General features: G+C 42.1%; 1 protein-coding gene across 1 annotated transcript in view; it reads left to right on the top strand.

Moving 5' to 3' along the window:
• Positions 1-12,764, top strand: part of acap1 (ArfGAP with coiled-coil, ankyrin repeat and PH domains 1) — a 32,742-nt gene extending 19,978 nt beyond the window's left edge. Inside the window, exons 17-23 of the mRNA XM_080452108.1 lie at positions 1,027-1,220; positions 2,448-2,498; positions 5,202-5,374; positions 5,811-5,920; positions 8,194-8,304; positions 9,374-9,435; positions 11,995-12,764. Coding sequence (XP_080308234.1) covers positions 1,027-1,220; positions 2,448-2,498; positions 5,202-5,374; positions 5,811-5,920; positions 8,194-8,304; positions 9,374-9,435; positions 11,995-12,092 — 799 coding nt within the window. The 3' untranslated portion in view covers positions 12,093-12,764. The remainder of the gene's footprint in view (positions 1-1,026; positions 1,221-2,447; positions 2,499-5,201; positions 5,375-5,810; positions 5,921-8,193; positions 8,305-9,373; positions 9,436-11,994) is intronic.
• Positions 12,765-13,248: the final 484 nt, after the last annotated feature.

Genomic DNA, 13,248 nt, shown 5'->3' on the forward strand with positions numbered 1-13,248 from the left:
ACATTACATACAGGTTTATTTCTGCATGTGGGTTGTGTTTACGCTGACACTCACTACCGATGTGTCATTCTGGCCTACATAGAAACACTGACACTCTGTTACGTATGTCCAACGTCATCAAATCGCTGGTCTATTCATTTCTATGGCCCTGTTTGGTGACTTCCTCTTTTCTTCTCTCCTCTCCACTGCGTAGAAGACAGGAAGTACTGCAGGTATACAATGCTGGTGGTTGGTGTCGTAATTAAAGTGCCCTCCGGAAACATGCTGTACAGCTGCATGGCATGCTTTCTACAGCATTAGTTTTAAGTCTTGTCTGTTTTTTTCAAATGTCATGTGTTATCAGTTCTGTGTGGAATAACTTGGCTTGGGGTTTCAGAGCACATGTGGCTGTTTTCAATCTTAAAGTGCCTCTTTGTAAATTCAAAGTATTGCATCTATGTTTGAAAGACTGTTGCCCCAGGACTTTGTCCCAGCAGGACTTTGCCTCTGTTTTATTTGGCTTGTATCTGTGTTTTCATTCTCAAATTGATTGGACTTTAAATTCAAAGGACAAAACATTGACATTTACTTTTAGTAAATTACAGTAAAGCAGAATTCTGCAGTGGATATTGATTGTTGAAAGAAAATGACCTATTTGCCATGCAAACTATTTCCAGATTGTGGTTTTCATTACCCTTTGTTTTATTGAATTAAACATAATACTCCTTTCCCCTTTTTATTATTATTATTATTATCATCTGAAGGATAATAATAAAAGGATAATTGTTATCTTGCTATCAGTGTGTGTTAGCATTCTTGTACCCAGCTGTACAAGCAAGTTGTGGAAACAATCTGAATCCTGATAAGCTAGAAATGTTCTCAGAAACTCCAGCTCTATTTGTTTTTGTTTTTACCCCAGGAGCTGTCATGTTGCATGTTGTTGTGGTGATATTAGGCTTCGTGAGTGACTGTAGCATAACATGAGTAAGCAATACTCTCTCCCCCCGCTTGTCTCCCTCTTGTGCTCTTTCAATCTCCATCTCTCAGGGGTGACAAGGAATCATGGATCCGCTCGAAGTATGTGGAGAAGAAGTTCATCCAGAAACTCCCAGAGGCCGGACGGAACCCCCCACTGCGACGTTCCAGTGCCAAAAGGAACCGGGCCGGCACGCAGGACCACAGCACGCCTCGACCGACACTCAAACCCAAGCCTAACCGTGCCACCCTGCCCCGTCTCACAGGTACCAGCATGGTCCAAGGCAGAGGTTCTCAAAGTGGGGTCCCCAGCAAAATGTGTTAACCCATTAAGACCTGGAACTGTCTCATTTTTAGATTTTAGCTAAAAAGCATTATTTTACACTTTGGGCTATTCAAAAATAGCAGATCTACAAGCTCATAGCGCGGCACCGAGTGCCGCGCTACGAGCTTGTAGATCTGCTATTTTTGAAAAATTGTGAAAATGTGTGCAAATCTTTGAATATATATATTTTTAAAGCGAACATTTTTAACTCAAATCTTTGCTTCTGGGGGTCCCTGGAACAAAATATTTTGATGGGGGTCCACGGCCAAATACATGTCATTTTGGGGGTCCTTGACATGAAAAAGATTGAGCACCACTGATATAGAAACAAACGTTTTTCAGAAAACTGTTGAGATTTAGGAGACATGTAGAATCGGCTTCAGGTCTCAATGGGTTAATTTAGGATAACATTTTGTTTAACCACCATAACCCTATACAGCAGCTATTTGAAAATAGTCGATCTACAAGTTCACAACGTGTCCTGATGTGATGCCTTGTGCGCTTATGTCTGCTACAGTATTTTCCCCAAAAAACGTAATATGAAAAATGTGTAGAATTTAACACAAATGTTGTATGGGGTCCCTGGCATCAAATATTTTCAAATGGGGGTCCCTGGCCAAATACATATTAATTTGGGGGTCCTTGACACGAAAATGTTTGAGAACCACTGTAAGGCTAATCTCTCAAGATGGGTTCCTAGATTGCTGTAAGGCTGACATGTGCATGTAGAGAGAGACATGGCAGATGTTCAGTACGCTGTGTGCGCCGCAAAACCTGTATGGTTTGTTAAGGAGTGAATAACCGACTTGTCCAATTCATCACTCACTCCCTCCTGCTGACATCACTACAAAACACATACGCACAATCCCTAGACCTAGGGGTATTAGGCCTACTGTATGTGTGTGTGTGTGTGTGTGTGTGTGTGTGTGTGTGTGTGTGTGTGTGTGTGTGTGTGTGTGTGTGTGTGTGTGTGTGTGTGTGTGTGTGTGTGTGTGTGTGTGTGTGTGTGTGTGTGTGTGTGTGTGCGCGCGCGCGTGAGTGTGTGTTTCCACACAGCAGGACAAACAATCGCCAGAGGAACATCACATGACTCTCTTTCTCTCTTTCTTTCTTTCTTTCTTTCTTTCTCTCTCTCTCTCTCTCTCTCTCTCTCTCTCTCTGTCCTTAGGGCTAAGCAGCAGTGACCTTGTCCAAAAGAACAATACAGGCTTTCACATAGGTGAGATAAAATGCACACACACAGGTATACAAACAGGTGCACACAGAGGCACACATTTGGATGAAAAAATAGATGATGTCTGCAGTTGAAAATATGCCCCTGCTTTACCAGCTGCAACATCAACTACATTAATGCATCACACTTATAATATTATTCTGACATGGGCCATTCTGCATAGTGATTACTTTTTGGTGCTTTAAAGGTAGGGTAAGTGATATTGGTTAAAACAAAGAGTATTTTGTTAAAAGGTTAAAGCACTATATTCTGATAGTAATCATTGCTATAGAGTGTTTGTTCAGTAACAGGAGTCTCCCCGTCTCTCCAGCTCTTTAATAAGCAGAAAATATATTTTCCGGTAGGTGTCAAAATCTCAGCCAATCAGGAGAAAGTACCAATTTTTAAGCTTCATTTTAATAGTGTTCCAGTTCCAATTTTGCCTGCTAATTTCTTAGTGTCATCACTTCCAATTTCACTTGTTTAATCTATATCCTGATTGAGTTCTCTATCCTGATTGGATAAAATTGGAAATGAAACTGAAACTGAAATGAAAATGCATTTTCTGTTTTATAAAGAGCTGGAGAGACAAGGATACTCCTTTTACTGAACAAACACTCTATAGCAATGAGTACTATCAGAATATAGAGCTATTTAACACTTATTTTAACCAAAGAAAATCACTTAACCTACCTTTAAGTATATACTGTATTTGATCCGTAGTACTTTTGTACTTTTGCCAAATTCTGAATGTACTGTAGGACTTTTACTTCAACACTGTGGTACTTCTTCTTTTACTTAAGAAAAAGATCATAGTAATTCTTCCACCACTGGTGAAGGGTTATATGTAGGGTGACCATACGTCCTCTTTTACCCGGACATGTCCTCTTTTGGGGTGCTGTCCGGCCTGTCCGGGGGGGGTTTATAAAATCCTTCAAATGTCCGGTGTTTTTGGATTATTATTTTTTTTTTACAATGAAAGCGCTAACTATGGTACTTCCGTAACCCCGGTTTTGTAAATTGCGAACGAGTTGTTCACATTGTTAGTGTTGCCATGTCCGAATATTTACCGCAACTTCAAAAACAAAAATTTGCTTCTTTTTCTGGCTTGTTTTGGAGGAATGTTTCCTTATTTCTCTCACGAGACTTGGCAACACAGCTGCTGATAGGCTGGAGGCACACGTGACCAAACACACACACACACACACACACACACACACACACACACACACACACACACACACACACACACACACACACACACACACACACACACACACACACACACACACACACACACACACACACACACACACACACACAGTCACACACACTCACACAGACACACTGAACAGCATACATCGCGACGCGCTCAGCGCTGCCTGTCATTCATTGCTCCCCGACTGAGAAAAGTTACACAGACAGAGGCGTAGAAAATGCCGAAACGCAAATGCAACTTCACAGATGAAATGCGCAAAAAGTACCCGTGTTTTCCTCTGGGTCATGACAAATGTGAAGCAGAGTGTACTGTTTGCAAAGCAGGAACATATGTCTCCGTGGCAAATAAAGGTTCGTCAGACCTGCAAGCCCATATTGCCACTTCAAAGCACAAGAAAGCTGTGCAAGGCGAGACTTCTTCTGCCAAATTGACCGACTATAATAATGTATAATAATGGGGTACCTTACTTGTTCTAAGATAAGTCTAAGACTTAAGAGAGAGGTTATTTTATTTTGTTAAAAAGCTAAATGTTCATACAGAACTTAACATGAAATATTATAGAGCATATTTGTATGAGAGTGATTATTTTGTTATCTACCTCTCTTTTCTTTTTGTTTAAATGTTGAGGCATTATTTATATTTTTTACATTAGCCATAGGAGACATTATTTTGAAGAATGAGCTATAACATTGAAGAACAGGCTACTTCTCTATTTTCTTTTGTTTATAATTAACAGGTTTTGAGGCATTTTTTACATTTTTACATTATAGACATGAGAGGTTATTTTGAATAATGGGGTACCTCACTTGTTCTAAGATATTAAGACTTGTTGAGAGAGAGATGTTATTTTATTTTGTTAAAAAGCTGAATTATTAATTTAAGCTGTGATTATTTTGTTATCTGAAACAAACAGAGGAGACATGCTTTAAATAAATAAATATATTATTTATAAAGCAATATTTTTCAGTACCTCAAAGAGGCCCAGAATTAACCGAATTAACCGAATTAAGGTACAGGCATGCAAACAGCCCTGAGGTGAAAAAGGTGACAACATGATGTTTTCTTTCGGGTCAGGTGTCACACAATTGCCCTATTTGGGTTAAAAAAGGTGACTGTAGCTGAAAAGTGACACTTTTGCATGTCTGAAGGTACCAAAAAAAAAACCAAAAGTTACAAATCCGGGGGGAAACCGCAAAAAAAATCGCGCGTGCGCACGGAACGCATGCACGCGCGTGCATTCGTTGGGTGTCCTCTTTTTGGGAATTCAGAATATGGTCACCCTAGTTATATGGGGCGGGGGCGTTGAGGAGGGTAGGCCATTTACTGAAAATCTCTCTCTTATTCACAGCCTAATGTTGACAGGTATGTTTATCTATGCTATTTAAAATAAGTATAATGGGAGAACACAGGTGATGTCAAGAACTGCGGCGTGGTTCACAAAACGCGGCTACCTGATGAACAGACTCTGTCCATGTCGTCCCCCCCCACAGAGGAGGACAGTGACGAGGACCTCAGTGGTCTCCACCCGGGGGCGCTGTTGTACCGGTCGGCGGCCCTGCAGAACTTCCCCGTCATGGCCGACGCCTTGGCCCACGGAGCCAACGTCAACTGGGTCAACGTGGCTGAAGAGTCCAGCACCCCACTCATACAGGCCGTCTCAGGGGTGAGGCATTGGAGAGAGAGAGAGAGAGAGAGAGAGAAGATAGCTTGTAGCACACTCACTCTTTCCGCGCTTGACTACATCTTCGCTTTTATCACTCCTTCTGTGTGTGACAGAGAGAGGGATGGAGGGAGATTGTATGCATGTCTAATGCTTGATGTGAGATGAGTGTGCCACAGTAAATGCTAATCATTGCTGTATGTATGTGTATGTGTCTGTCTTTGTAATGTGATTCTATCTAATCTAATGTTCAGTGTTTAGTAGAAAAGAAATGCATTGAGGCATTGAAGATTATACATAATAACAATAAACTTGATTTGTGCACCGTTCGTGCATAGAATGTATCTGGAAAGGGCTTTTACATCATTGAGAATATGAAAGTAATACAGGCGTGATGCTATCCTCTCTCTCTCTCCTGTGTGCTGTGGCCCCCAACCAGAATGCTTTGGCAGCCTGTGAGTTCCTGCTACAGAACGGAGCCAATGTCAACCAGGCTGACAGCAACGGGAGAGGACCTCTGCACCATGCCACCACACTGGGTCACACGGGGTAAACACACTCACACTATAACAGTTGTTCCCAAACATTTTAGCTCGAGACCCAAAGGAGAAAAGAGAGAGGGCGGATTCAGACTATGGTCCCGGGTGCGCACCCCGGACCACATGGCAGATGTTGTGGTAGTGTGAATGTAGCGTACCGTACCCGAAACCACCTGGGGAGGTAGTCTCGGGTCCGATTGCTGCGCACTCGGGAGCGGAACGCTGCAATGTGAATCCATCCGTACCGACAGGAGGAAGTGGACTGCTAATCATATATCATTTATATATTTTTTATAATGACCCATTATTTCAGCTGGGTTACCTTCTCATAGTTCTACTTGAATGTTCACAAGAAATAATAATCCCGCTAGTGTTTGAGTAGCGCGAGCCGTGGAAAAACATAAACAAAAAACACATGTGTAGCGAACGTGTATATAAGGATAAATATACCAAGGATTAGTCCGTGACGTCACTGCTAAAATACCAAGGATGCATCAGTGACGTCACGATCATATTGATAATAACAGAGACGCGAGAGACAACGTTACATTTTGAGGTTTCAAAGACCAACGCACACACTGCTTTGGTTGTGTATTGTTGTTCTGTTATTATTATAACTCAAGACAACGTCAGGAACACAGTCAAACTTTATTATTCACTCTGCACTCTGACAAGTGACTCTTCTTCTGTGAATGACATTCTCTATCTCCCAAAGCCCCATAGTCAACAGCGCCCCCATGAGGCACATATTTACCATTATTGTTGAATTAAAGGAGAATACCGGACAAATTAAGTGTTGTCTTTGATGTCTCGTTACTCACCTATTGACGTGAAAAGTGGCGTTCTTTTTTTCCATCGATTCCCCTGTCGACATTTTTTAAACCCCCTCCGTTGTCATAATGGGAGTGCGTGGGTTAGGGAGATTCGTCTATTATAACCGATGCAAAGTTGTTTTTTTCTCTACTGCTAGTCATTGTGGAGTCTCATGATAGTCAAACATGAGAGTAGCTAGCCTGAGAGGCTAGCGCTACTGCCGAACGATTTAACACTGGATGCTTGTTTCTTTCCAGAACCTGGCAACTCGTGTTGCCAGGTTCTTGAAACTCCACAATGACTAGCAGTAGAGAAAAAAACAACTTTGCATCGGTTATAATAGACGAATCTCCCTAACCCACGCGCTCCCATTATGACAACGGAGGGGGTTTAAAAAATGACGACAGGGGAATCGATGGAAAAAAAGAACGCCACTTTTCACGTCAATAGGTGAGTAACGAGACATCAAAGACAACACTTAATTTGTCCGGTATTCTCCTTTAAGTGTACGGAATAATTTTGGCCAATGTGAATGCTGGCCAGCTGGGAGAGGCCAATCGTACTCGGGAACGGTTCGAATCAATCGGACCCAGTCTGAATCCGCCCACTACTTCTGAAATGTTTTTTTTCCTAATTTATGGAATTTCTTGGATTTTTGTTTTTATTCATTTATGAAATTTGATTAGATTTGTTTTTCTGTATTAAATTTTGTTGAATATTTTGGGGGATTTAGTTTTTTTACTCTCGACCCATAAAAATGGGCCTGCGACCAAAACTTGGGTCCCGACCCACTTTGTTTGGGAACAAATAAGATGGCGTAGTCGTTAGCCACATGTGTAACTGAAGCTCCCAGCTGTGCCGTCCCTTCCCTACACTGCAAAAACCTGATCGTTAACTACAGATCCTCTCTTTGGGCCCTATTCAGACGATCTATGGCGCACGGTGGCGCATGGTCAAAAGCACAGGGTGCAAATGCGTTGAGGCGGGTACGCCTCCATTTGCACTAGTTAAACCACACGTTATCTGGGGACAAAGTTTGGTGCTCAGAGTTAAATTAACACTCAGGTTTTTGCTGTGTACACTGCTTCCCTAATGTCTTTCTCGATAATTGAAGCTCATTCTCCCTTTAGAATACTAGTAGTGTTACAATTTGTTTAACTTGAAGATATTTTAGAATTCCAACCACACATAATAGTGCTGTGTGGTTTGTCCCCCCCTCCCCCACCCCCACCCACACACACACACACGCACATACGCACACACACACACACGCACGCACGCACGCACGCACGCACACACACACACACACACACACACACACACACACACACACACACACACACACACACACACACACACACACACACACACACACACACACACACACACACACACACACACACACACACACACACACACACACACACACACACACACACACACTTAACGCTCATCTCTGTGCTCTTCCAGGTTAGTATGTCTGTTCTTGAAGCGAGGAGCGGACCAAAACGCCAAAGACAAGAACCAAAACGACCCCATCACAATCGCAGTGGAGAACGCCAACGCCGACATTGTCACCCTGTAAGCGTTGTTCGTGTGTGTGTTGGTGATGGGAGATAACATGGGGTCATCCCTATGTTTCCAGGGCCCTATGTAGCCCAGGGTCTTATGTGGGAACATGGCAAAGGGTCATAATATGCAGTGGTGGAATAAGTAGGCCTACTCCGATTTTTTTGCTTAAGTAAAAGTATCAATACCACAATATGAAAATACTCTACAAGGCCTGTATTCAAAACTTTACTTGGATAAAAGTACAAAGGTATTGGCATCAAAATGTACCAACGCGTTGTGAGCTTGTAGATCGGCTATTTTTAAATAGCTAAAGTATAAAATAGGCCTTAGGTGGTTAATGTATGTTTTGTAATAATAATTTAAATCTGCAAAGGAACTAATAACTACAGTTTTCAAATAATTGTAGTGGAGTAAAAATTTGCCTCTGAGATGCAGTGGAGCACAATTATAAAGTATTGAAAAATGGAAATACGTAAAGTAAAGTAAAAGTACTGCATTTACTCAAGTACTGTAATTAAGTACAGTACTTGAGTAAATGTACTTAGTTACTTTCCACCACTGTTCATATGTTCCCAGGGTCCTACGTACATTCCCCAGTTCTACATATTATGCAAACCATGCCTCCATCGCTGTGAGTTTTACATCACTTGACAACAAGGCAGAGGAGGGCTGACAGCAATGACAGCAAGGACTTGAGGCTCATGAGGCGTGCCCGAGCGAGTGCCCGCTCCCCCTTAGAGTTGGCAAGCCGTGGTGGAAGGAATAGGTTTTCAACTGTTTCGAAATTGCATATAGTACTTGACAACGACATGCACATTAGGCTAGGTAATGTTGGCAGGCTAGCTAGTTAGCTACATAATGTAAACAGACACTACGGGGTAATGTGTGTTGACAGAATATTGACATGGGGAGCATAGGACCCTGAAAAACATAGGACCCTGAAAAACATAGGATCTGGGGAACATAGGACCTGGGGAACATAGGTCGGCTCCCGATGATAGGTCAACAATGATTGACGGTAACTTGTGTCAACATCTTTTTGAAACATATTTTTTTCTTATCCTGTCATTCCTAACAGGCTGCGGATCGCCAAGATGAACAAGGAGATGAGGGAGATGGACGGAGCGTACGGCCAATCAGGTCTCTCGGGGGTTCAGGGCTGTGGGTCTTCAGGGGGCGGGACAGGGAGTGCAGTGGGCCAAACCAGGAAGAGCCTGAAGCTTCTAAAGAACCATATTAGTGGGTGGGCACAGTAGTGGGGGGTGGTGGGGTTGGTGGAGTTGATGGAGGCTGAGGGGTGGGCATTGTTCAAGCTGGACCCCATCACATAAACACAATGGCCTTTCTTCAGCCTCATCAGTCGGTGAAATAAACTCTGTCAAACACTCATGATTACGAGTCTAGAAGAGGCTTGTATTTCAGTTAGACAAACAGAGAAAGGGAATTTGCACTCGGAAATATGATGCTTGTAAAGAAGGGCTTGAAATGGATTTCCCAGAGATTCTGTACAATGGGTGGGGGGGTCAAATAACAAAGACAGTACAATGTCTTGGGACAAAAGGGCGTAAAAGGGACTCTCCACATTGCACTTTGCAGAAGAACAAATGTCTGGCACTTTATGAACAGAGTCTCTGCATACTACAACACATATACTTTATGAACAGAGTCTCTGCATACTACAACATACACTTTATGAACAGAGTCTCTGCATACTACAACATACACTTTATGAACAGAGCCTCTGCATACTACAACATACACTTTATGAACAGAGTCTCTGCATAGTACTACATACAAAGGGCATGTCGTGATGTTCAAAATATATAAAAAGCCTACAATAGGCCTGTTGTTTTCTAATATACACACAGTATAAATCCTCGGTGTTCATTTTACTTTGAGAGCGTAAACATGATAAATCTTTGCATTGTCAGTGTTAAATTGGATTGGGGGGGGTTAGTCCCTGCGACATACTAGCATCATGTCCAGGGGGGTTAGTCCCTGCGACATACTAGCATCATGTCCAGGGGGGTGTACTTGTACATCAAGCTGCCTCACGCTACAGAAACAGGAGATAGGCTCCTGCCCTATGGGACTCAGGGCTCGGCAAGGGTTACGGCGTTAAATGAACCCAGAGGATTTTACTGTGCAGCATCGCTGTGATCTTTATAATGTACTGTATGTAAAGTACAGAACAGTACAGTGTGCAGGCCACCTTTGGGAATATAGATATTTTTCGAATTCATTTTTGTGCTATATAGAAGAAGTACATTGAATTGTCTTATTCAATGCACGACACAGTAAGGTAACTTGAATGCATGGTTTTGGTTCTCAAGGATGCAATTATTTTGTATTTTCCCGCTATTCTGTGAATAGCGATGAGTTTGACCCGTTTAATGGCCACAGACGATTTGTTCATTAGAACAGTGGTTCTCAAACTTGTGGGTCGGTACCCTCAGGGGAGTCCCCACATGATTTTGGGGGGTCCCCAGGTGAAAAGTAAAGTGACAATTTAAGGACTGTTAAGACCTTTTTAATACCTTAAAAAAAACATTGGTCAAATTGTCAAATGATATAAGAAAGAGAAATTGAAAATTGCTGATCTACAAGCTCACATAGCCTCGGAACAGCTATTTTCACAATATTTATCTAGAGTCAAACAAAACAAAATGTAATGCCTCAACTCCTAGTGCTTGTCAGGGCAGGGGGTCCCCAGTTCAAATATGATTATTTTGGGGGGTCACGGCCTGAAAAGGTTGAGAACCACTGCATTAGAAGATTGATGTTGTGTGTTCTTCACAACGTTGTTGTTATTGTTACTGGGCGATGTTTTCATGCTGCAACCCATCCATTCTTCCATGAGAATTACTCCCAGGGGCTAAGGCCCCTCCTCTGCTTCCTATGAGGTAAACTGAAATTGGAGTTTCTTGTCAACACTAGTCAACTGAAATAAAAAAACACTTCTCTCATGAAGGAATGGACAAATGATGCTTTTTTTTGTCTGCTTGGAACACAGTACACACTGCTGGTCAGTATTTGATGTGCTGTGCCTTTGTCATTTTGTGTGTGTGTGTGTGTGTGTGTGTGTGTGTGTGTGTGTTTGCTCATGCACCGTGCACGTGCCTATGCCCTCTGTCCACTGAGTCGCTCCAACTGGTCTCATCTGCTTGCAAAGTGTGCCCCCCACTGCATCTTATGAGGTACTGTGTGTGTGTGTATGTGTGCGTGCGTGTGCGTGTGCGTGTGCGTGCGTGTGCGTGTGCGTGTGTGTGTGTGTGTGTGTGTGTGTTTGTTTATTCATGTCTGTATGCTTTTTTTGCCTTAGGGCTAGAAAGTTTTAAATAGTTCATAAGATAGTTTGCACTCAACAAATTACAGGCTTTGAATGGATGCATTATGTGTATGCTGTGTATATGTTGTGAGTAGGCTGTGCTACGTCTGAGGTTACATGAAAGAAAACAGTACAAAAGGACCATCTATCTTCATTATCTTTTCTTATCTATACCATTCAGTGCGGAACAGACCATAATTACGTTTTCTTTACATTCTGGTGTCTAGAACAGTGGGTTAAAACCCAATATGTGTTTCTGGCATGTATCAGGGGCATCCCCTCATGACATCAGTAGCAATTAGTTTTAATATGGCGGACGTTGTTTTGAACTATAATGTTAACTTCCAGGTCTTTCCTCGTGTCTTTTACAGGTGATGACACATATCAGGATATCTTCAGGGACTTTTCACACATGGCCTCAAACAACCCGGAGAAGCTCAAACGCCGAAGCATGGACCCCAAGAGCTAACCTTCTGCCGTGAGCCCCGTGCGCTGGTGTACCACGCTCATACTTCCCGCATACGTCCTACACATCTGCTTTCAAGCATGCCACTTACAAGCATGCACAACATACACATTAGAAACGTGGTGGTACATGCCTTTGGGGTTTCCGTGTAGCCATAAAGACACACACACACACACACACACACACACACACACACACACACACACACACACACACACACACACACACACACACACACACACACACACACACAACTTGGACACCAGCCACATGTTAGCTCATAGCTCAGCTGGTGTTGACTTCATTGGGGCGGAACAATCCAACAGTAAATTCTTTGTGTTTACTCGTAAGATGAGAACAATTTGCCCAAGTGGGAACATTGGAATAGTTAAATGAGAGAGCAGCATGTGGTGTCTTTATGTGTAGCCAGTGGTTAACACCAGAAATCTGTCCATAATTCCTACCTTATGTTTTTTTCTGTTTTTTTTTTAAGGGAAATGCTTTTTGTTCCATTTGACGCTTGGAGTCAAATTGTGGACCTACCTTTTCTAAAGTATTACAATATGGTTTTAATTATGGATTATTTTATTTTATATTATATTGTTTCCTTTTTATTTAGTCTCCAGATGCTGTAGACTTGTATCTAATGAACAAATAAAATTCAGTTGTACACTTCCTTTTGTGTAAGTGGTGCAGTTATTAACTGTATAAGCGGTACTTAACAAAATGTATAGTCACATCATGCAGCAGTATATACCATGAATTAAATAATACTGTTAACCCAAAGCTGTGGTTGCAATATTTTACAATTTCCAGTAGGGGGCACCATAGTGTTTTGTTCAGATAAATATGTCTTCCATCAGATCAGCCGCTAACTATAACAGCAATTTGAAGTAACATTAGTGTCACTATCAGCCTGCAGTACTCATTTAAAGGACATTTAGAAACATCAATGGCAAACACATTTTCAATGATTAGTATTTTAGTTAGACATCCCATCGCATTAGTACAATAAACATAAAAAAAACACATTCTTATCAAAGTGAAGAATTATGTTAGAGCTGACAAAGGCCCCTCAGTGGCCCTAAATCTTTTGCTGCACCTAATAAGGCACCACCATGTTAAAAACTCACCCGATGTTCTCCACTTGTAACTCTTG

Source organism: Gymnoscopelus braueri (genome assembly GCF_963280865.1).
Source record: "Gymnoscopelus braueri genome assembly, chromosome: 15".
Classification (NCBI taxonomy): domain Eukaryota; kingdom Metazoa; phylum Chordata; class Actinopteri; order Myctophiformes; family Myctophidae; genus Gymnoscopelus; species Gymnoscopelus braueri.